This window comes from Mustela nivalis (genome assembly GCF_964662115.1).
Source record: "Mustela nivalis genome assembly, chromosome: 7".
Classification (NCBI taxonomy): domain Eukaryota; kingdom Metazoa; phylum Chordata; class Mammalia; order Carnivora; family Mustelidae; genus Mustela; species Mustela nivalis.
Genome location: NC_139026.1, coordinates 16,811,812 through 16,836,521, shown reverse-complemented (window position 1 = coordinate 16,836,521; position 24,710 = coordinate 16,811,812). Strand labels below are relative to the sequence as shown.

The 24,710-nt window shown below is 35.3% G+C and overlaps 1 protein-coding gene across 3 annotated transcripts in view; it reads left to right on the top strand.

Moving 5' to 3' along the window:
- Window positions 1-24,710, top strand: part of HCFC2 (host cell factor C2) — a 66,491-nt gene that overhangs the window by 17,175 nt on the left and 24,606 nt on the right. Inside the window, exons 8-15 of one of the 3 annotated variants that reach the window (XM_082739060.1) lie at window positions 3,428-3,595; window positions 4,155-4,207; window positions 6,511-6,688; window positions 10,049-10,252; window positions 10,818-10,891; window positions 12,887-13,018; window positions 14,743-14,928; window positions 15,639-24,338. The exons of 1 other annotated variant lie outside the window; for it this stretch is intronic. In XM_082739060.1, the coding sequence (XP_082595186.1) occupies window positions 3,428-3,595; window positions 4,155-4,207; window positions 6,511-6,688; window positions 10,049-10,252; window positions 10,818-10,891; window positions 12,887-13,018; window positions 14,743-14,928; window positions 15,639-15,953 (1,310 nt within the window). In that variant the 3' untranslated portion in view covers window positions 15,954-24,338. Of the gene's footprint in view, window positions 1-3,427; window positions 3,596-4,154; window positions 4,208-6,510; window positions 6,689-10,048; window positions 10,253-10,817; window positions 10,892-12,880; window positions 13,019-14,742; window positions 14,929-15,638; window positions 24,339-24,710 lie in introns of those variants that run through there. One more of the 3 variants, XM_082739059.1, reaches the window with a different exon arrangement.

The window sequence follows — 24,710 nt, the reverse complement described above, 5'->3', positions numbered from 1 at the left end:
TGGAAAATAAATTGTAGGTGGGCAAAAGTGCACACAGGGAGACCAGTTAGAAGTCTTTCACAGGAGTCTGAGAAGTCTTAAGACTACAGTGGCGCCAGTGGAGATGGGGAGGAGTGGGTGAATTCTGGATATGTTTTGGAGTTCTTATCGACGGAATGGCTGATGAATTGGGTGTGGCATGTGGCACAAAGAGGGGAATGGAGGATGAAGTTTTTAGCTTGAATAATTTGGTGGCATTTCCATTTACTGGGTTGGGGAAGACTGAGGAGAATACCAGTTTGTGGAGAAAATTAAGTTTCATTTAGACTATGCTAAGTTTGAAATAAGGAGATGAAATACGTAGTTGATGAATAAAGAAATCTGGAGGTCAGTCAAGAAATCAAATCAAAAGAGATGTAATGTATGTTGCTACATGAGAAAAGCAGATTATAAACCATGCCTATGATTCCAGTTTCTTTTAAGCATATAAACAGAAAAATCTGGAAGTATACATTGTGTACCAAAATGTTATCTAAAAGGTGATATTCAGCATTTTCTGAAAGGTTTTTCTCTCATCTTTATTTTCTACAGAGGCATGTATTGCTTTGGTAATATAGAAACAGTTTAATTTTAAAATTAAGATAATTGGAAAGTAATAAATGGAACAACTAAGTTAGAGACTAAATATTTTCTGTGGAAGAAGCACATACTAGTAAGCAGGAAAGAAATACAGAAAATTCAACTTACTGATGCATCTTCAAAATTAGGAGTTATTGCCTGAAGTCCAAGGATAAACTTTAGTCTCTGAGATTGGAAGAAAAATATTGTGTATAGGTTTTTCTTGGCCTAAAACATCACTCTCAACAGATTATCTAAGGGATCTGGCCAGTTGTTTCATAAACCTTTTCTTTAGACATGAATAGCTATCTAAAAGTAATCGTGGCCACTATCATAAGGTCGAAGTTTAGACTTTGCTTCTCCTCTTGATAAATTGGCATGAATTTAGGGGATTAGGGAAATGAGAGCTCTTCTTGCCTGTTTTCACTTTTAGTTAATCTTTGTGAATTTGTTAATATTTAAAAGAGTGGTTAATTCCATGAAGCTTTTTTATGCAAAATAGCAGTCCTTTGCTCCAACCTTCCTCTTATTTTCCTTGCTTCACAATCATCTGCTTTCAACTCTGTTAAACAATTCTTTTGGTATTTACTTCCATATTTCCATATAACACAAATATATTGTTACTTTGATTTTTTTCAGTTTAGGCATAAAATGCTCACTTTCTACTCTGGAAATTAAGGATTTAATCTCTTCTTCCCATCATTCCTCACCTCTCTCCTATATGCCTTTCCTACCCCCATTCTCTCAATATGATTATACCATAATTTTGTTAGATGAGTATTCATTGTTTACATTATGATCACATAAACACTGTTTGCAGGTGAGCCATGTAAAATATTGTTATACTTTCCTTTGCACAATTTTTTATTTGCCATGGATTAATAATTGTTACTTTTGTTTGTTTTAGATTTGTTTGTATTTACCACGAATTCAATCCATACTCTGTTATTTGTTTAAATCTTCTCTCACTATGGTTAGATGCATCAGATATTCTATCAAATTTCATCGTCTTGAAGAAATTTCTCCTGCTCCAAACTGGGATGATTGTCCTCTACAAATCGAGCCCAGCTATCATCTTGGCGTCTCCCTTCATCATCTTCCTGGGGATATCTTTTGCCTCTCACCTGTGCCGGATTCCCTGTTTCCTGGATTCCATATTTTTTCTCTTTCTTAGTTTACTTTTTCATTTTTTGTGGAACACATCCCAGGAAAAGGGTGCATAGGTGATAAATTTATTTTGAGATTTTGCATTGGTTGGAAGTATGTTCAGTCCTTCTTCCACTTAATTGGCAATTTGCATGATAATAGAATTCTACACAGGAAGTCATTACTCTTCAAAATTTTGAAAGCATTGTTACACTGTTTTCAAGCTGCTAGGTTTTTGTTGAGAAACCCAAACCATTTCTGATTTTTGTTCTTTTTAAATGTGACCTTGATAGCTTTCAGGGTTTGTTTGTTTGTTTGTTTGTCCCTACTATTCTTAAATTTCATGGTGATGTTCTTAAATTTCATTGTGCTTCTATTTTTAACCCATTGTGTTGAGTACTTATTGGGCCCTTTCAGTTTGGAAACTCATGGTCTTCAGTTCTGGGTATTTTCTTGATTTATTTAATTGATTTGTACCCTTCTGTTTTCTCTCTTTTCTCTCCATGTAACTTCTTTTATGTGGGTGGTGTACTTCTTGGACTTGTCTTCTTATTATTTCCTTGTATATGTTGTCTTACTTTAAGAAATTTAAATAAACCGGATTGTGAATAGGATTATGGAGAAATCTATGTGGGGAATAGTTGGAGGAACTAGGTTTACTTACCCCCTAAAACACAGTCATCAAATTTTTCTCTAATGGGCTAGATAGTAAATATTTTAGGCTTTGTAGGCCATATGGTCTCTATTATAATGATGCAATTCTGCTGCTGTAGAAAAAGCAATGATAACTAATACATAAACAAATGAGCATTGCTGTGTTTCAATAAAACTTTATTTACAAAAACACACTATAAGCCAGCCAGTTTGCTGACCCCTTCTCTAAAAAATACAAAAAGACAGATAATAGACTTGTTCAATATCTATAAGGATTCTATATAAGGATTAAACTATAGCTTACAGATATCAACTCACTAGAAGAAAAAATTTTCTTATATAACTGTCTAAAGATGGAATGTACTCCTTTAGGAATTCTGAGTTCTCTGAATTGGTAGGTAAACAAAAAGAGGACGAAGATAATGTAGAAATAATCTCAGATTCTTTTTCCCAGTTCTAAAACTCTATGATTGTTATTTGTTTTGGAAATGTTGGTAATATTTTATACCAAAGTAGTTACTTGTTTGGCGTAGTACAAGTTTTGATAAGAGGGTATTAACTTCAAGAAGTTGTGATTTTCCAAAATATGTCCAAATCATCTTAGCTAACATTAACAGTATTTCTGACTTGTATACTATTGGCTGAAAATCACCTCATTAAAATTCTAAAAATCTTACAAAGAAGGTAAAATAATGTAGCTATAACTATAAAATACTTCCTTCCCCCACCCTTGTACTTCTATGATTAAACATTTCTTTCTGATTTTGATGACACAAATAGCTTGGAACCAGATTGTTTTGTGTGTAGAGCTATTTGTATAAGGAACTAACTAACTAAATAGAATCAGAACCCCAAACTGTTTTCATTTGACCTATGATAGCTATGTTTATCTGAGTAAATTTTTCCTTCTTGGTAGACAGTTGAAATACTCATTGCTAATGTTTTCAAAGCCCTAGACCCACACAAACTATGTAGGCAAAATATTGATACATTGGAAACATCAATGTATAATGTCAATATTGTTCTTTAGAGAAACCTCCGGCACCATCACAAGTACAACTGATCAAGGCCACTACCAACTCTTTCCATGTCAAATGGGATGAAGTGCCCACAGTTGAGGGCTATCTTTTGCAGCTGAATACAGACTTACCCTACCAAGCTGCGTCATCAGATTCTACAGCAACACCAAATATGCAAGGTAACATAATTTTCACCTGAAAGCATCCATGCTCATTTGTTTTTTTAAAAAGTTACTGCAGGAAAACCAGTGATGATCGCTTAGTTTTTAAAATTTTTATGATGTTTCCTGCCTGGTTAATCAAGTATATTGCATTTCAACTTTGAAACTTGCCTGTCTTATAATTATCCTGTGGTAGAATGCATAGATGTGTAGGATACAATGTTTTGTTTTGTTTTTCTGCAGTTCATTCTGATGTACTTTCTTAATTTGACTTGATACTTGACTTCAGGAGATGGTTTTATTTAGCACATAAATATTTCAGCTTTTTTCAAAAGTATTTTTGTACAGCAACAGGCACTTAGAAACATTTTTAATTTTACATGTTCTTTTAGTAAGGATTTTAGTCAACTATTAAGCAAACTATTAAGAAAATAGATAAAATTTTAAAAAAAAGAAAATAGATAAAATTTGATAAAGATACTTTTTAACCTTTAATATATAACTTCCAGAAATATTTGATTATATTTTATTAAAGCTAATTCAGAGCTTGTCAGTATGAACTTTCTTATTCCTACAGGAGTCAGAATGGACCCTCACAGACAAGGCAGTAATAGCACCATTCCTAACAGTGTAAGTTAAAAAAAATTTATGATGACAAATGAATGTTTAAGGTTAGAGTCTCAATTTTTATTCATATTTTTAGCATATTACCCTAGGACAGAGGTTCTCAACCCTCGCTGCATATTAGAATCACCTCTGACATTAAAAAACAATCATACACAGAATCCCAGCCTTTTCCCAGATTTAGTGAAGCAGAACCTTTAGGATGTCCTCCATGTTATTCTTTATGTTCCACAAGTAAGTGAAACTGTATGATAATTGACTTTCTCTGCCTGACTTATTTCACTCAGCATAATCTCCAGTCCCTTCCATGTTGATGCAGAGTTTGGGTATTCATCCTTTCTGACCGCTGAGTAATATTCCATTGTATATATGGACTACATCTTTATCCATTCATCTGTTGGAGGACATCTTGGCTCTTTCCATGGTTTGACTATTGTAGACATTAAGGAGGGCATGTATTACATTGAGCACCAGGTGTTGTACATAAACAGTGAATCTTGGAACACTGCAGCAAAAACTAATGATGTATTTTTTGATGACTAACATAACACAATTAAAAAAAAAGAAAGAAAGAAACTTTAGGGTGATGCCCAGTTAACTGCGGTTTTAAGGAACACTCCAGAGATCACTATGACAGTAGCCTTGGTTAAGAACCCCTCTCCAAGGGGCGCCTGGGTGGCTCAGTGGGTTAAAGCCTCTGCCTTCAGCTCAGGTCATGATCCTGGGGTCCTGGGATCGAGCCCCTTGTTGGGCTCTCTGCTCATCAGGGAACCTGCTTTCCTCTCTCTCTCTCTGCCTGCCTCTCTGCCTGCTTGTGATCTCTGTCTGTCAAATAAATAAAGTCTTAAAAAAAAAAAAACCCAATTTATAAAAAAAAAAAAAGAATCCCTAACCAAGAGATTGAAGTCTCCCCTCATTACACATAGCTTCAGAGGGTAATCTCTTAGAGTTTATACTTACAGTATCTTGAAATCTATCTTTTTGACATTTCTAAATGTCACACACACTCATTTTAAATTTCAACCAATACTTCGAAAATGGATGTGAAATATATTTCTTTACTATGTACTTTGCCGACCAAAGAATATGAGTTGCTAAATTGAGCACTGATGTTTGTGAGGTTCCTTCTTGTTTATGAAGGGCTTCACAATAGATATTTGTAGAGACAATGAGTAAGTTTACTAGGATTTACACTGGTTTTATATGGCAAACTTCTGTCTAAATATGCAGTAGATTGTTTTCAAGGAAAATGATGTAGGCATAAGCACATGTGTTCTGAACATGGCTATATGATGGACAAATAGCTTTAGGGCCATAAGAAGTTGTAATTGACTATGGAGGTATAATTAACAATCAAGATGGAGACAGAAAAGTAACAAACAGGTAAGTAAAAAGAGGCAGCAATATTGGGGTTTTTGAATGAAGCCACATCACTTCTATGGTGCAGTAGACCCATAGGTATTGCTATGTGTAGTAACTGATACTCACAATGATCTGAATTATCAAAGTCTAAATATATTCATTATAGTATATATCAGAGTACAGAAACAGACTTAGAAAGATTCCTGTCTAAAATGTTTAATGGTAAAGAATATTGATACATGTATGTGTTAAATCTTGATCTCTCTTTGGAAAACTCAGTCATACAGACTAATACATTTGCTTGAACTGAGATTTTAGTTTTAGGAGTCATCAAATCTTTAATATCCATATTGACCTTGTTAAGAAAATTTGATAAAAATGTTAAACTTGGTAGCTTTGGCATTGTCTCCTGTGTTACATATGTATTTACTTGAATACTACTACCACTTATAAAAATGTTGTGTTTTTTTCCCTCAGAATATACCCTCCCATTCCCCTTCAGAACCTGGTCCTTTCAGAATGGAGATTAAGTGAAGGAATTGTTTTCTTTTTTTTTTTTTTTAAAGATTTTATTTATTTATCAGAGGGGGGGCAGCGAGCGAGCACAGGCAGGCAGAGTGGCAGGCAGAGGCAGAGGGAGAAGCAGGCTCCCCACCGAGCAAGGAGCCTGATGTGGGACTCGATCCCAGCACGCTGGGATCATGACCTGAGCCGAAGGCAGCTGCTCAACCAACTGAGCCACCCAGGCGTCCCAGGAATTGTTTTCTTAAACTACTGTAAAATTTAAAGAATAATCCTGTATAAATTAAGAATATAATTTAAACTTTTATATCTTGGTAAATTTATTTTCAAAAGCATTTAAGTTGTAAATTATTTTGCTTATTTTTTACATGTATTTTTATTCAATTGAACATTCTTCCTACAATAAACTATTTTATTTCTTATAGATCAGTGATACAATGAACAGTACAAAAACTGAATATACAGCTATGAAAGGAACTTCTGTGAAAAACAGACCGGATCTCAAAGCATCAACTGATTCTAATGCTACTTTACATTCATCTTTGGCAACTAATGCTTCTAATCATAATAGTTGTGTCGTGGATGTGCTAAGGAAAAATGAAGGTATAAAGATGGCATTTTAAATAAAGCTTTTTACAATAGTAGGGAATTTTGTCTTTGGAAAAGTAAATGTTCTATGGTTTTGATCCATTTTCAAAATAATAATAAGCTTTCCATATGGACTCTAGTTGGAGATACCAAGATACCAAGGAACCACTTACCTGAATAGTAGTGCTTAGTTATAAGCTACAAAATTCAGATGAAGCAAGCTCTTCTATGACATTTGAGGTTGGCCAGTATTGCATTGTCCCTTTCCCATTACTGTATTTTCTTAGCACTTAGAACTATCTGAAATTGTTTGTTTTGGGCAGAGATTTTCTTGTTCATCTCTATTTCCTCAGCACCTGAATCCATGCCTGGTTAATAGTAGTCACTTAGTAAATATTTGTTTAGCAAGTAACTGGATTATCCTCAGAAAGAGTTCATTTATGAGAACTGTTGATTACATTCTACATTCATGGGACAGTTTGTAATTCAGTGAACTTTGTAATTTAAAGTGAGTTCATTTGAATATTCTCATGCCATTTGAGATTCATTAAGCATTGTGCCTTATTTAAATATCTAAAATTATTTTATAAATCTCATTCTGATATGTCTGTGACATAGACACACGTGACTGTATTTTTAATTTGAAAACTTCGTGACAGCTGATAAAAATCTAAATCCTCTTCCATAATGCAAACTTAACAGTATGAGTATTGTTTTTACTTCCATTTTTCTTCTTGAGTCCATGATAGATAAAGTATTCAAGGAAAATAATTTGCTGTCATTTTTCCTCCTTTCATTATGTGTGGAAAAAGAGAGCACTTTTGTTTTCTTGATTTTCTGATGGAATGATTTGCTCAAAATTATAAAAGCCTGGTCCTGGGCTGCAGCTTATATTTCTGTCTTCTTCTTCTTCTTCTTCTTCTTTAAGATTTTATTTATTTATTTGTCACAGAGAGAGAGAGAGAGAGAGAGAGCACAAACAGAGGAATAGCAAGCAATGGGGTTAGGGAGAAGTAGGCTTCCCGCTGAGCAGGAAGCCTGATGAGGGATTCAGTCCTAGGACCCTGGGATCATGACCTGAGCTGAAGGCAGCTGTTTAACCAACTGAGCCACCCAACCACTCCTATTTTTCTTTCTTACAGTGATTTTCTATATCTGTCTTATAAAGAAGTTTATATTCTTAGAAAACAAGAGCTTTGAGATTTCAGATGTACTCTAAATCCTACATTGTAAGGCAGTTTGGATAAAATTAGTACTAGGCAAATTGGAAAACCATAGTGGTTGTACAATGACTGTATCTGGCAGACATTCAAATATATGAATGAATGGCTACCCAATGTCAGGTTAACAAGAGAAGATTGGACTTTTTCTCTGTAGGTTAGAGTAGCTGGTGTGTTTCAAAAGTGGGAAGAGTGACATGATTAGTTGTTGTTGTTCTTGCTATTGTTCTTATTGTTTGAAAAGAACACTCTGGCTCACCATCAGAACTATAGTAGGAAATGATTGGGAGGCCCGATAGGGTGTGCTTTTAGGACTACAAGAGACACAGAGACTAAAGCAGTGGGTGGAATGGAGAGGAGAGACTATATCATTTCTCAGACTTTAAGAAACTAGCATCCATTATTAGCTTTGGAAACTAGTTGGGTATGAGAAATAAAAACGAGTTGACCATGACTCCCAGTTTTTGGGTTGGAAATTCAATGGATGGTGATATTCTTTATCAAGATAAGAAATACAAGAGCAAGGACAGACTTGGGGAAAAGGTAAATTCAACTTCGAATTTAGTGTTTTTGAGGCACTGAAGAACATATTGGTAAAGATTTCTAATGGTCAGTTGGATACTTAGGTGTAGAGTTTAGGTAGTAGTTTTTAGCTGGAAGTAAAATTTAGAAGTTAAGGGTATCTAAAATATAAGCTCCAAGACCAGGGACCTTGTCTGACTTGTTTACTGTGAGATTCCTAGCACCTCACACAGTGCCCAGGACATAGGTATTTGAGAGATTTATGATTTGTAAATGGTAGTTAAAGCATAGGAAGATATGTAAATGGAGAAAAGGGAAGGCTTGGGAATGCCTGCATTTAAAGAGTCATTTTAAGGGGCGCTTGGGTGGCTCAGTGGGTTAAAGCCTCTGCCTTCGGCTCAGGTCATGATCCCAGGGTCCTGGGATCGAGCCCCACATCGGGCTCTCTGCTCAGTGGGAGCCTGCTTTTTCCTCTCTCTCTGCCTGCCTCTCTGCCTCCTTGTGATTTCGGTCTGTCAAATAAATAAATAAATCTTTAAAAAAAAATAATAAAGAGTCATTTTAAGAGAAGAAACCAGCTTAAGAGATTGGAAAGCAGTTCCTAGAAGGTCAGGAAAAGAACCAAAGATTGGTGTCCTGCTTTTTCTGGGCATCACAGTTTGTGACTATATATTTATTGTGTGTGCTAGTCTTTCTCTATCTCATGATTATAACTTGATGAGGTATTAACCATGCCTGCTTTGTTTCAGCATTGTAGAAAGAAGCACACTATCTGGTAAATAGCAAATCTCCGGTGTTGTGGAATGAGTAATTATCAATCATAGAAAGAAACAGCTTCAAAAAGGAGTATGTGGTCAGCGTTGTTTACATTGCAGAAAGATCAAGTAAATTGAAATCGAAAGGCAACTTTTAGAAATCATTGATATTTGCCAGAGCCATTTCATTAGAGTAGTGGTCTAGAAACCCAAGTTTGAGGAGGTCAAGGAAGTAGAGACATCTCTGAAGGGAATTAGTGAGGGGCTAAGGTAACTGGGGGAGATTTGCAGGGTCAGAGAAGATGCATGTTTGTTTGCTTGAGAGACCTGATAATGTTTATGGACCAATGGCCAAAAACTACAAATGAAAAAGAATCTGAAAACCCTGAAGAGAGAGGAATGATTGATGAAAGAGGTTCCCCAAATGGGAAGGAATGGGACCAAGAGCACAGGAGGATAGATTATCCTTCCTCAGGAGAGAGGTCAGTTCATCCTCTGAAGTGGAAGAGAAGACAGAAAGGATGGCCACAATCACAAACATATTTCTAATTTAGGGCAGGAGAGGCAGAAAACCAAGGGCATGCATTCCTGATGACCTCTATATTTTTCCCTAAAATGAGAATTGATCTATGATTTAGGAGAGTCCAAGAACAATGATTCAGTGCTTAGAGTAGAAGAAGGAGCTGAGACGTTGGACATCTGCTATCTGTATAGTGCAGTTTATTTTGCCTAGTGGTTAATTCATATTAATGACATGTACGGTACTCATGTTTGTATTTTTAAAATTGAAAATAGCAGGAATTGTATGACATGAACATAAGACAGCACAGTTATTGCAGGTATTATGTTAACAATTGATCTTTTCACTTTAATTTTAGGTCCTCATACTTCAGCAACTATAGGTGTTCTAAGTAGTTGCCTGGACTTAAGAACAGTAATCCCTGAAACTTCTGTATCCAGTTCTGTTTCCAGCACACAAACTATGGTAACCCAGCAGACCATTAAAACTGAATCATCCAGTACAAATGGGGCAGTTGTTAAAGATGAAACTTCACTAACAACATTCAGTACCAAATCTGAAGGTTTGAAATGTGTTTCACATACTGTATTTTGAACCATTTTTGTATATAAATTCATCAAACTTATTTGTTTAGATGGGAATTGCATTTCATCTTGGATTGAATCATATATAAACAGATAAAACATTTCAATGAAAATTATTATATACTCTGCTGCCTTCCATAAAATATTTAAATCAGCACACACTGAAATACATTCAGAATGTACTTATCCTACTGTGAATATGTTCAGCAATTTTTTTTTTCTATAGAAAGGATTCATTCTTTAGACTTTGGAGTAACAGTTCTCCCAGATTGATTGATTTATTTGATTTTGTACATTCTCATTTCATTCTTTTGCAATAGGAATTGTGTTTCATCTTTGGTAAACATTCTCTGAAGTTCTAGTTAGTCTTCAAACCCTTGAGAAGTGAATTTTGTGAATTAGTTCGAGTTAGAGGGTCCATATTTCTAATTATTGTGCTTTTTTCCCTCTGGCTCTTTTTTGTATGTTTATAAATTGTATTTTAATGTGTCTGTTTGCGAAGTGATTACGTAAGTCTTATATGATGAATTGTTTGGTTTTTAGTTGATGAAGCATGTGCATTGCCTGCATCTAAGATCAGCCGTGTAGAAGCACATGCTACAGTGATGCCATTTTCTGTAAGTATATGACTTGAAGATCATATGTGTTTAAAGGTAGAATGCTGAGCAACTTCAGCATAAATTCATGAAAAGATTCTTGGGTGTCCTCTAGTAATGACTTGCCAAAGACTGAAAAATGAAGGCTTGAATAGAAAACATGTTTACAATATAATGTTAAGTGAAAAAAGCTGCATAAAAATTTGTGTGTATATATATAAATACATATATTTTTATAAATATACTATGATCCCAACTTTATTAAAAGATATACACGATACATACATTCCCACTCTCATGTAAGTCCACGCACATCCACACTATAATGCTAGATGACTTTCTCCAGGCTCTGTGGCCACAGATAATTTTTACTTAATCTCTCTGGGCCTTCAATATTTTTGTATAGTGAAATTTTGCTGCTTTTATAATCAGAAATATGAGTGTGTGCATGTGTACATGTATATGTATAAGTTACATTAATGTCTTAAAGAGTAAAAGGACATATTACAGAATATAAAATTTCAGTGGCTCTATTGCTAGCTATTAATTGGGAGAACAGCAAAATATTGCAGTATTGGGTGGTTAGACATACCTATAGGGTAACCCAATTATCTGACATTAAGTTGTTTTATGAAAGGCCAAAATTGGTCCACAACTTAACTTAAAATGCTGGGTATGTGCCTCACAAATACACCATGATTGTCTTAATGAGGTAAATATAAGGGTTTTATATATATGTGTGTGTGCATGTGTGTGTATATACTTCTTAATTTATTTTAAAATCATCAGTCATTGCGACTTTATTGCTATGAGCAAGAGTTTTTATTTGACCTATTATTTACCTCTTGGAAGTCTTAAGAATTGTTCGTAGTTTTGGTTTTCTTTCAATCATGATTTTATGGATTTTGATCAGATATTTACCTTTATCAGCTTTCACCTTTCCAGAATATTAAGTCCTAAAGTTCTTAGACTCTTCTCAGGGAAGAATTATTAAAGGGAACTTTTTTTCTCCCAAATCTATTTTGCAACACATCAGCCAGAATGGTATTTGTTATTTCAGTTGGAGCCAGTTGTTTTATAAAAGTTGTTGAAGAGAGTTTTTACAGCTTTAAAAATGAAAGCAAGTTTAAAGATACTCCTTTAAAAAAAGAAAAACAACAACAACAAAAAACCCTTAAAGACTTTTTCTAGGTAGCTCACTTTGTCATGTGTGATAGCCTAAATAATAAATACTTTGAATTATAAGTATGTACCTCTGCTGTTATATATTTAAGACAGAAATAAGTAACTGAAGTGCACATTTGTTTTGAGCTTCTGGAAACAGTGTCTCATTTATAAAGAAGATGGCTTAAAAAGGTTAGTTCCAGGGATAAGTATAATTCACTTATCGCTAAAAGTAGCTTAAGGTAGAGGAAGTTTCTTTGTTTTAAAGCAAGGTGAAAAATGTAAAACTGTTGAATCTCCTCTTTAGTATATACTAAAGTATATTCAAATTGCATTTTAGTTTTGAACATTTTTTCTCCTTTTAGGTTTGGAGAATCACAGGTATTTAAATCAAGTGCAAAGGTCACTGAATTTCTGCTAGTTGTTTTTGAATCTAGAAATAAGCCAGCTTGGAATGAATTTTTCCTTATTTGCTCCTTTTGGAGCAAGGTATAATGTCACACTAAAGGGATTACATTTTCTGAAAGGGTCTCTGAAATGACAATGTTCTATAAAACAGCTGGCATTTTAACATATCACTGATTGGAAAGCATGCTAACTCCAGCTAGGTTGATAGTACAGAGCTACTGACTTGCAGAATGCCTGTCACTCCCTGTGTTTGAATTGGCATCCCTGTTTCACTGTCAGTTGACCTAATCTGTTAAGAGTTTATTTACTTATGAGCTTTTAATGTTGTGGTGTTTACCCATATACCTATTTGTAGATCACTGCATGGATTTATTGAATCTTGAAGTTTCTTAAATGCACAGTAAGAGTCCTGATAAATTTTTCTTTCTCTGAAATTAGAAAGAGACTCCTTCAAATCCAGTGGCCACAATGAAAGCAGGAGAACGACAGTGGTGTGATGTAGGAATTTTTAAAAATAATACAGCTTTGGTGAGCCAGTTTTATTTGCTGCCAAAAGGAAAGCAAAGCATCTCAAAGGTAGCTATTGATATATTTCCTGCCCTGTGAGTTACAGATTTCATGAATGAGATCTTTTTTTATTGCCCTGATTCAAATCACTGGAAAGCCTGAAATTGAGATCTGTCTACAATCTGTAATTGAGAGTTCTATCTATATGCCTAATTATCTTGTATTCTTTATTAAGGCACTTTTATGGAATATATCATGAGCAGATCACTTAAAAAGCCTCATACAATCACTGGAGCTGGATTTTGAGTCATAAAGGATATATACAGATAGGATTTTTTGAAGGATCTCTAATTTTGTTACCTGGTGTGTTTAGAGAATGGAACATTTTTTCTTACTGAGAACTTTTTCTTTTTTTTAAAGATGTATTTATTTATTTAGCATGTGAGTGCGCAAGTCAGGGGAGGGGCAGAGGGAGAGAAGCAGTCTCCACACTGAGCGTGGAGCCTCCATCTCAAGACCTGGAGATCATGACCTGAGCTGAAGTCAAGAGTCTAATGCTTAACTGAGCCACTCAGGTGCCCCTTTATTGAGAGTTTTTTTCAATTCTTGATTTCACAGCTTAAAAAATTTAAGAGCTCCTGTAGGTTATTGAAATATAGTCTTAATTTTTTCTTGATTCTGAAACCCTATAAAGAAGAATTCATATATATGCATTATGAAATCAGTAACCCTAAGAATTATGAAATCAGTAACAGCTCCAAAGCACATTGAACTGATTTTTTTCTGGAATGGGGAATTTCAGAGAGTGAATTGCCTAGACCTACATAAATGGAGAACTTATCATTTATCATTACATTTTAGTTTCTCTATTATTACCTCTGATATCTCTCTTTCATATAGAATTCCTCCCAATTCTTGACAAAAATAGAAATCCTCATTAATAATTTTTTAGTATTTTACTAATGAAATTTCTGGCAGGAGTTTGATTTCATATATGAGGAAATAACAATATCTAAGGGCCTAGTAACTACCTGTTTTTCCCAAAAGAAAAACAGCATAAAATTTAGAACCAGTAAACTTGGGTTGGAATCCTTAGTTGCGGTACTCAATAGTGTGACCTCAGACAAGTCACCTATTTAACGTCTCTGAGACTCAGTTTCCTCGTCTATAAAATAAAAATGATCCTGCTCCCTTAAAAATGGGAATGATACATTAGCACTATCTGCCTGGCAGTGGTGCAGTGAGAGGGAGAACATGTCAACACTGTTTGAAATTTGTGAATGTTATGAACTTCCTACCCAGAATATGCAGTTGTTTGACATTTTATTCAGCATCTGCCAAATACTAATTTTTAAAATGCTCTATACTACATGCTGGTCACTTCTCTTCTGTCAAGCTTGCTTGCCTATATCCAAAGGGTATTGTTCCTCGATAGACTATTTGAGAATAATTCTTCTGAGATTTCTAATTAAGTTTACATGGATACAACTATCCTTGTAAAGTGATTGTTACTTTGTTTATATGGTTGCCAGGTTTTTCTACCTTCATATTGTGCAGAACACATCAATTTCTTTTTATAATCAGTGATTTTTAACTGGAAACAGTACTTTTCCTATGGATAAGAATCACCAATCCATGGGCTTAGTTGCTTTTGTATTGGAAGGTTTATTCCAATACAAGGGAAATAAATGTGAACTAGAACCTTAAAACATGATTCATTCTTTAAAAGTTTTCTTGTTGAATGACAAAATGATGAATTGCACCTTTTGACTTTTGCATGTATTACATTTTAGATAGGAAATGCAGACGCACCTGACTACAGTTTACTTAAGAAACAAGATCTGGTTCCAGGCACAGGATACAGATTCAGAGTTGCTGCCATCAATGGTTGTGGAATAGGCCCTTTCAGCAAAATCAGTGAATTTAAAACTTGTATTCCCGGTTTTCCTGGAGCTCCTTCTGCAGTCAGAATTTCAAAGGTGAGATGTCAGGTCAAGGCTTGGTGATTTAGTTATTGAAATTTTGTACATGAATTGAAACTATCAGTTTAGAGTTTATTGTTAGTATCTGATAAAATGAGAGATATCTAAAAAGGGTGGGTAAATGTACACCTGAAACTAATGTAATGTGTGTGTCAACAGTACTTCAATTTAAAAAAAAAATTAGGTCTTAAATTAAAGGGGTAGATTATAAGTTTAAAAAATGTTTGCTATTCACTCCTAATTTTAAGGACCAAAGTTGAAGCAGAATTACAGCATCCAAATAGAGAGTCAGGGAAATCTGGTATTCATCTTAATATTAACTCTGTTCTTATTGTATGGAACCAAAAAGTTTGTGCTGGAGAATTTTAATAGAACACATGAAATTGAATTATATTTTATCCTAAGGTCCTGCCCCTCTTTAGAGAAGAAAAGATCTGCTTTCAGGTAAGAAAAACCCCTTTCTTAGGATGGTACAGGCAGACATTTAAGCCTAGTTATGATTTTGAAAAATGGGCATGAATTAAACATTGTAGATCCAATTAGGTTTTTTAAAAATCAATAATAAAAGTTCTAGTATCTAATGCAAGTACTTCAGCGGAAAGCATTATTTTGTGTTCTAAAGATAGACTCAACATTATAAGTGATATTAGAGAAGACTCTTTCAGAACCTTTACCAGCTTTTGTTCTGTTTTGTTTTTCTCTTCCAGAATGTTGAGGGTATCCATCTCTCCTGGGAACCTCCAACTTCCCCTTCTGGAAATATTTTGGAATATTCAGCCTACTTGGCTATCCGCACAGCACAAATACAAGATAATCCAAGTCAACTTGTGTTTATGAGGATTTATTGTGGTCTTAAGACATCATGTATAGTAACTGCCGGGCAGCTTGCAAATGCACATATTGATTATACATCCAGGCCTGCCATTGTGTTCAGGATATCGGCAAAGAATGAAAAGGGATATGGACCAGCTACACAAGTTCGATGGCTTCAAGGTAACAATAAAAAAGCACCTTTAAATTGAATTTTTTTTTTTTTTTACTGAAGCTATTGTGATGATTATTTATTAGTAACTGGTTTTGAAGATTTGTCATTTTAAAGAGTATTCTCTGACTGTATTTCTAGCACTTATGAGTTTGAGTTTGTAAGTTGTTCTTAAAATGTATTTGCTCAATTTTAGATCCAAATAAAAATAGAAAAGAAGCAAAGACTCTCTGAAAATTAGTATATGGATTCGTCCTTACAGTTATATAATTGCTTTTTTATAAAGTAAAATAGTAAATGTAAAAGCTAGAAGGCTTTATTACCCCAATATCTTTTCTAAAGGCCATGTAATTCAGTCATCCTAGAGTTATTGAGATAATTCTAGTAACTGGCTGTTGTACACTGCGCTGTCTTACATAGTAAATATTCTCTTCATTGTCAAGGACCCGTCTTTGACTACTCCCTTTAACTTTATTATTCTAGATGAGCAGCGGTCCTATTAACACCTATCTTCTAGTGAATAACATTTGTGATACTAATTTTGATAGCCGCTATTTGATTCATTTCTTTGTCTACAGTTAGCACAGAGCTTAAGAAATTGCAAAAGAAAGAAAGAGGAGAGTTTAGAAACTCTGATTTTGAATTTTTATTATTTTCCAAGAATCATGGCAAAATACAAAAAAGTAATGGGTTTTCTTGATTCATACCTGATGTATTGGAATACATTTTTGGCCAAAGCACTTAACTTACCCAGTCCTTGGTTTCCTTGTTAATAGAAGACAGAGTTAAAATAATTTACATTTAAGGTTTCTTTCAGCACTAAAATTCTGTATTTTCGTCAGAAGCAAAGTATATCTGTGAACATTTTAACATCTGTCTTAATGGCTCTAACTTTGCTTTTGCTGAAATTAAGAAAACCTTCGTAATTTAGAATTCAAAATTGAAACACTTATGTCCTCCTCACTGCAGAGAGAAGCACCTTAACAGAACACAAGTTTTCAAATAGTGTTTTAAACATTTGTAAGATTTTTGTAAATGCTCTAAATGTTTTATTTTTGCATTGTTTTTACCTCAAAATTGTATAAACTTTTTTACAACTGAAATATAAACATTAGACAGCTCACTCAGGTCCCACTGCAACCTTAAAGATACAGATAGGCATGATGGGTCCTCTGCCACAGGTAGCTTGTTTTGAACCTTTTTGGAATGTCATGGTTCCACTGCCTGTTCAGATCTGGAATGGAAATACAGAGCAATAAATGCAGACAAGGTAGTTCACACTACAAGCTGCAATAACCGCACAGGCCCAGGCCTATCTTTTTTATACCATGTAACCTTACTCCAGTTTAGGTTGACTGAGTAGCTGTGTCCTCGAGCTTCACCTAGAATACTCCCAGCCAAGATGGATTTAATTGTGCAGAATTGATATATATGTATGTTCCAGTTACTAATTTAAAATGTATAGAATATTTTAATATATAATTTTTGTAAAGAACTGGGATTTTTATACTACAGTATTTGTAATTAATGTGTCTCACTAATTAAGTTTCTCTTGAAGAAAATATGCAAACTGTTAGACACATAATGAGTGGTTTCCAAACTCTAAAGGTAAAATAAATGCACTACTCTGGTGTTGTTAGAATACCTTTTTTGTGGCTGTATGAATCTTTAATCTTTAAATGTGTATTTTACAAACAATGTTTACAAGGAGCTTCTCTGGTTTGTTATGTCAGCACCTCCCTTGGTGAGAGCTTCATTCTGCATTTGTTAAATTCATATGCTTTGCTTTTAGCATATGCTTGCTTTTTGCACTAGTAGAATTTTAACTTACCTCATTATTATGTTTGTAATCATTTGTATAGCTTCCATAATATGTCTGATATAGGCTAAACAAATACTTAACCAAAGTTAAAATAAATGGTAAGCAATTTTGCACATATTAAATGCTAGGTTTTGTTGTGTATATGTGTGTGTTTAGTTATAAAAGAGTAAGAATGGAAAGTTAGAGTATATGTTTCAAGTCCGATTATTTTAATGATCTGTTTGCTTTATTAGAAAAAGGTCTCGCTTTTAACTCCTTATTCTCTGCATTAACAATTTGCGTCTCAAAGCATTTCTCTTAATGACAAGGACTAAGTTGACTTTAAGCAAAGAAAAGAATATTTGAGTGTGCACATTTATACCTATTTAGTATTCGGTTTAGTTTACTTTGCTTACATGCCTCAACTGTGCTGTGAACCTGTGGTTCTAACATACATTTTATTTTCTAGAGAGAAAGGCACTCTTTCTATACACCAAGGGATTTGTGAAAATAACAAATGTTTTTACTTTGAGGATCAGCCCAGATTCTGTTATCATTTTTTGGCATTTGTACATTAAGCAGCAGTCACATTTATGGGTGACTAAAAAATGCCATTGAGAAATCTCTGTGGCATGACATTAATAGTTATTAATAGATCTTCAAGCTGTGTGTTCATGAATAGAATGAAATAGGGTAAATAACAAGAAAAGTGCATTTAGCTTCCTATGATTTGCACATTTCTGAGTGAAGATCCCTGAGTAGCAGTGGGCTAGATCATGCAGATACCTTTCATAAGAGGATTTATGCTGAGTTAAATGACTTTCCTTCTCCTCCCTACTGGATAGGTAATTCAGATGTACAAGCCTATGTGCCACAGTCCTCTTCCTGGGCTCTAAAACTTTGGTTCACATGTGTAGTAAAAAGATTTTGATGTTGCATGCTCTTAGAATTATGTTTTCTAAAATATTGTATTGGCTTCATTTTAGTTTAGTAAACTGTTTTGGCAGTTTAACTAGAAATAGGGTATTATAAGCTCATTTTTATCCACATTAAAAAACAAACAACAACAGAAATAATCTGATTGCATGTATGAGGCCCCCTTGCCCTATAACCCAATTACATAAATACAATCATCTATAAGAAAGTAAAACTGTTGATCCATTATTTCAAAGACTTGTAGCCTAGCAAAGATTTGTTCTGGTTAGAGAGACGGTCTACTATAAATGAAGGTATTTTTATTTTTAAAAATTGCAGCACTTGTAGCATAAAAATCATTTGTAACATTGGCTATGAAGAGATAATTAGTATTTAAAGTTATTGTCATAATCTGACCATGAATGAAATAGGTTGCAAAATAGACTTGGTCTTTGACTGCTTAAGGTGTAAGTGATGGTCAAGTTTTCCAGGACTGATTTTAGGCAGTTTTATGTATTATGTACCAATGATCTGTAAAATAAAGCACCTTTTCTATTATAATCAATTACAGATGTTATTTATTTTGAACTCTATGAGAGAAAAATTAGTGATTGCAGAGTAAATCTGTAGAAATGTTGACTTTATATTGTTCACTTAAAATAATATAGGCAATCTCATAAAGAATAGATTGTCTCCCAAAACTTGTTTTTAAGTTAGTGGATTGTGTTCGGAATCATGTTCTCATAGAAATGTAACCCGTATCTCTCTAACCCTTTTTGTGGCTGAGCTCATATGCAAAAAGGCACGTGGCTCCTGGAAACAGATCTAAACTGTTGCCATCTCTTTTTTGTCCTTTATTCACTCTTAATCTTTTGTCTTTATGCTTTACACTCACTTTCATTCACAGCAGCCAGACTTCTGTCCTGCTACTCCATTCAAAATGGCTCTAGCGAAGGTCCAGGATAACTTCTCATTTCCCAAATCTGGTGATTACTCTTGTCCTTCGTAACTCAGCCGCTCCCTGGACACTTGGACATTTTCTTGATTTCTGTGATACTGCTCGCTCGCTCTTTCCATACCTCCTCCTGTCTGTAATCCCCTTTTCCACTTTCACCTGCCTCCATTCATTTTTTTTCAAGACTCAGGTCCTTTTTCAGGATTTCAGTATGGAGCCTTTCTTGATATGCCCCATATCCAGGTAGATTTGCCCTCTTCTTCTTGTGCCCCCACTATCCTTTGTCAGTCTTCTGTCATAGTAGCCTAAAAAACATTGTATCCTTACTTGTTAGCATTGTTATCCCTCTTTGCCAGAATGGTGGTAGGTCTTTGAGGCAGAGACTGGGTCTTTATATTTGTTACATATCGGCCACTTACCTGGTACTTCAATACATTAACACATGGTTAAAGAAAATTGTCATTTTTACATCTCTCCATATTCTCACTCCCCTCTCCCAAGTTGGGGTGAAAAATGGGAGGGAGGCTTTGATAAGGAAAGAGATTTTAGCAGGTTAGTAAGCCTCTGGGGGAAATACTAACTCTAGCTTTGTCTTATCCTGCCCTGCTCTTACTTAGGTTTCTAAGAGAAGTTCTGGGATAAATAAACGATGTGTCACATATGTACTGAGCTAAAAGGGATTTAATCTAGGTATGCATAGATCTCAAGTGGAAGTTGATCTAAAAAGATCTGAGCATTTAGTGAGATTCTTGGGATATTGCTGAATTATAATTTTTAACATTGGATGTTCCAGAAGATGAGCTAAAAATATTTCCAAACTATTTCCTTGTAGGAAAGCCACGGACAATTGTCTAGTATTAGGGAAAAAAACATACTTAATACTTAAGCACAGGGACTTCTGGAAGACAAGGAACATGAGCATGGACACATACCAAGTTAGGCCACTGTTGTCACGTCTGAGTTTATTTCTTATCCACTAGAAAACAATATGACATTGGCACAACTTCCTTCCACATTTCGCAGTTATAATTCAGAGTCCCTGTACTAATCTCTAACTCAGGAAGACTTTTTTTTTTTTTTTTTTTTTTTGGTCATGCCTGGAAAAACATGAACTACACCATTCTGGGGAGAAATAAACTCTATGAACTGAATGGAGAAAGAAAAGGCTATGAAATCCAAGGATACCAGCCTCCTTGTTACAAATAGATTTCTATATCTTACTAAGTATCTCTTTGCTTCTTTCCTATTCTCTTGAGGAACTAAAATTAAAAAAAAAAAAAAAAAAAAAAGTCCAGTTGTGAGATTGTTAATTTCAGCAAGCTCATCTGAAACTGTTAGGATCTTTTGTGTATTGAGTATCTTGGAAAAGTTGAATTGGGGGGCCTGGTATTTAAAGGTCATCATATTCACAATCTGACTACCACTTCTGTCAGAGGCTCACATTCAAAGTCTTGAGAATATAGGGCTATGAAGCCTGTGGCCTTAGAAGACTAGGAAGTCATAGGTGTGAAAGTATGGAAGCAACAGGATTCACTATTTCCTGATTTGATTTTGCTGGTTCAACAAAAAGTCTTTGCAGGGTATTTAGGAATGTCAGGGTGTTTCCTCCTGAAGATAAAAACGTAAGAAGAATGAGCTAGTGGCATATCAGATACGAAAGCTGTTGCAGAGAAGGAAATGGCCCCCTTCCTACCCACTCCCCCTTCCTGGTCTCCTTAGCACCCACGGATAAGAAGCTAAAGGACCCATCATTCCTCAGCATGAGAACTGAGGAAAGCACGGGAGAGCCTGTTATGTCTGAGCACACACAGGTTACAAATAAAAGGAGATGGTATTTGGTTTTGAACGTGGGGTAACTCTGTCCACTGGTAAATCATGATCCAGTGGATACCCAGCTCTGACCAAAAGGATTATTCATTTCTTGAGTCTGGGGAGACAGAGTGGACGTTCCTTAAGAACTGGAGAACCGTTCCCTCCTAGTTTCTCTGTCTCTTATTGAAGAGGGAGGAAAAAGCGGCAGGTATTAATACTGACCATCCGGAATAACAAAGGTGTAGGTGTGCCACTTAGGGCACCACAGTGTGTGAGACGGTGTCGGCGTAATGAAGGTGTGACTTTCTGATACAGAGTCATCCCCCCACCCCTTCCACCGCTGGGGCAGGGGCGAGAGCTGCAAGATGGTGGAATAGGAGGACCCAGACAGAGCTCAGCCCATCCCACGTTCACAAAGTCCTCCTGCCACTAGTTGCAGTGTAGCACCCCCTGGTGGCATGTCCCTTTCAGCTTAAATATGGGTGAGATTTAAGGTCCTGGAGCTGCCTGGGACTTTTAAAATAGCTATGGCAATGTCTGGAACTTTCTGGGGGAGTTGGCACCACTGTGTTAAACCCACTTGGGGAATCTGGACCTGAAGAATACACCTTCAAGTTCCCCATTTCCTGGGAATGGGTTGTGGGCCTCTTGCTGCAAGGCCTACTCTACCTCTTGCAACAACTCCCAACTCCCTTGCCGTGTTTGGGTAAAGGAGCTGGATCAAATATTTAAAGATCTTTTTTTCTTTTCAAATTTTGAAATTATATACCAAATTAATAGCTATTTTTGAATCGGGAAAATTACACCTTAACTGTATCTTATTTAATCTACACAGTGGCACTGCCAGCAATGACCTTGGCAAAGACAGGATTGCAAAATTGTTAAGACATTGGTGTGATCAACCTGACACCTGTTATTGATCAGTGTGGAGAAACAAGAAGTACCATGCTCTTTCTGTATTTCTGGATTACCTAGTACATAAATACAGTATTAGAATGTGCCAAAGGGAATCTGCACTTTTGAGAGTCAGAATTCAATAAAGAGGCAGGGTCTTCATCCATTTATTTTGGGATTTGCATAAGCTATCTTTATTCTCTGCTTTATACAAATGGTTATACGTAGTGAACAAAGTAACCAGCTAACCAGAATCAGGCAGCTGACTCTGATTCAACTTGGCAAAGCAGTCCTGTATTACTGCCATCCCGTTGGATCCTGACCTTCGGGTACCTAGTTAACTTCTGTGAGGAATAGCCCATACTCATTCCTCTTTGCCTGTTACCAGGTACTTACTCCCCACCAGTTAAAATAATTAGCTGATTTGCAGTGCACAGAAGTGGCTGAAATCCGGGGAGATGTTCCCTCTCTTGGTTGATGAAATTCTGTAGTAAATAATCATATGTCTTTTTTCTTTTAAAATATTTCTTGCAAAATAAATAAAATGATCAGACATGTACTCAACCTTCAGCTTAAGAACTAGAACATTCTCAGATACCCAGAATCCCCCCATTTGCCATTTGTCCTCAATCTACATACCACGTAAGGCAAACATTATTCTGGATCTTTTGTTAATAATTCTCATGTTTGTATTTATGGTTCTGGTTCTGCCATTTATGTATGTATCTCTAATAGTATGTGGTTTAGACCTACCTGTTTTTGAACTTTCATGTAAATGATGTCATCCTTCTGTGACTTTTTTTCTGACCCTTGTTTTTGAGATTCCCATCCCTGCTCATGCATGTAACTGTATTCCATTCGTTTTCACCGCCGTACAGTATTCCATTGTAGGTGAAACCACAGTTCTTCGTTCATGGAGATTTGGATCATTTTCCACTTGGGGCTGTCAAACAATGCTGCTCTGAACATTCTGCCAATTACAATGTAAGCTCCATGCGGGCAGGGATTTTGCCTGTTTTGTCTGACGTCTTTTGAGACATTCACAGTGTCTAGAACAATGCAGAGCACATGGGAAATGCTCAGTAAATATTTGAGGAATGAACGAGTTCTTGTACGTGTCTCATAGTGCACACGTACAAGATTTGCTCCAGAGAACTGTGTTTTCAAAGTATGGTCCAGGGACCCTTAGGGTCCCTGAGACCTTTCCAGGGGATCTGTGAGGGCAAAATTACTTTCATAAAACTACTAAAACATTATTTGTCCTTTTCACTCTCATTTTTCATGAGTTTAAATATTTTCCAGGTATGATGACCTCTTCACTCTGATAGCTAATCAAGTGTGTACTTGTGTGTTACTGTGTTTTAAAAATGCCTCTGTTTTCATTTCTGTTATGGTAAAAATTGATAAGTATAATAACCCACATGAACAACTGCTCTTTGAGGTCCTCATTATTTCTGAAGGATGTAAGGTTCCGAGTCCAAATAATTGAGAACCACTGCTCTAAGAAGCAGATTTTACTTGGTCATGCTGAACTGTTTCTTAAAGCCTTGTGGTAGTTCATGTTCCCCTTGACAATGGTTGAGGGCCGTTGCTCCACATCTTAGCAAACATATGGTCTTGACCACCTTTTATATTTGCCAATTGGGTGGTGATTGTATGGTGTCTTACTGTGGGTTTAATTTGCATTTCCCTGATGACTAATGAAATTTGAGTGGTTTTTTTTTCATATATGAATGTGTTTTCTCTTGTGTGAAATACTTATTCCTGTCTTTTCCTCATTTGTCTATTAGATGTGTGTCTTTTTTTTTCATTGATTCACGATTTCTTTGTACATTCTGCATACCAATCCTTTGTCAGTTAAAGATGTTGTATATATCTTCTCCCAGTTCGTGTATTATCTTTTGTAATTATACTGAATCTGTTGATCAGCCTGAAGTAAATTGGTGTCTTTTCAGCAATAAGTCTTCCTAGCCAAAAACATGGTGTTTCCATTCATTTGGTGTTCTTTTAATATCTCTCAATAAACTTTAATGATTTTTCTCCATAAAGGCCTTCACGTATTATATTAAATTTCTTCCTAGGAATTCTGTGTATTTTTAATGCTATGGTAAATTTTTTTTAATTACAATTTCTATTCTAACTGCTTGTTACTAATAAAAATAATGTTGCATATGTGTTGATTTTGGATCCAGCAACCATGCGCAATTTTTATTCATTCTAATAATGTATCTAGATGTTCTTTTGAGTTTTTTAATGTAACCATTATCAGAAAATAGTGGCAGTTTTCTTACTTTCTGATCCTTCTACTTATAAGAAATTCCTTCCTTCATTTTTCTACACTGGCTATGATTGGTAGTACAATAGTGAAAAGAACTGATAGTGAACATCCTTATTTTAGCCCCAGTTTTAAGAGAATGCTT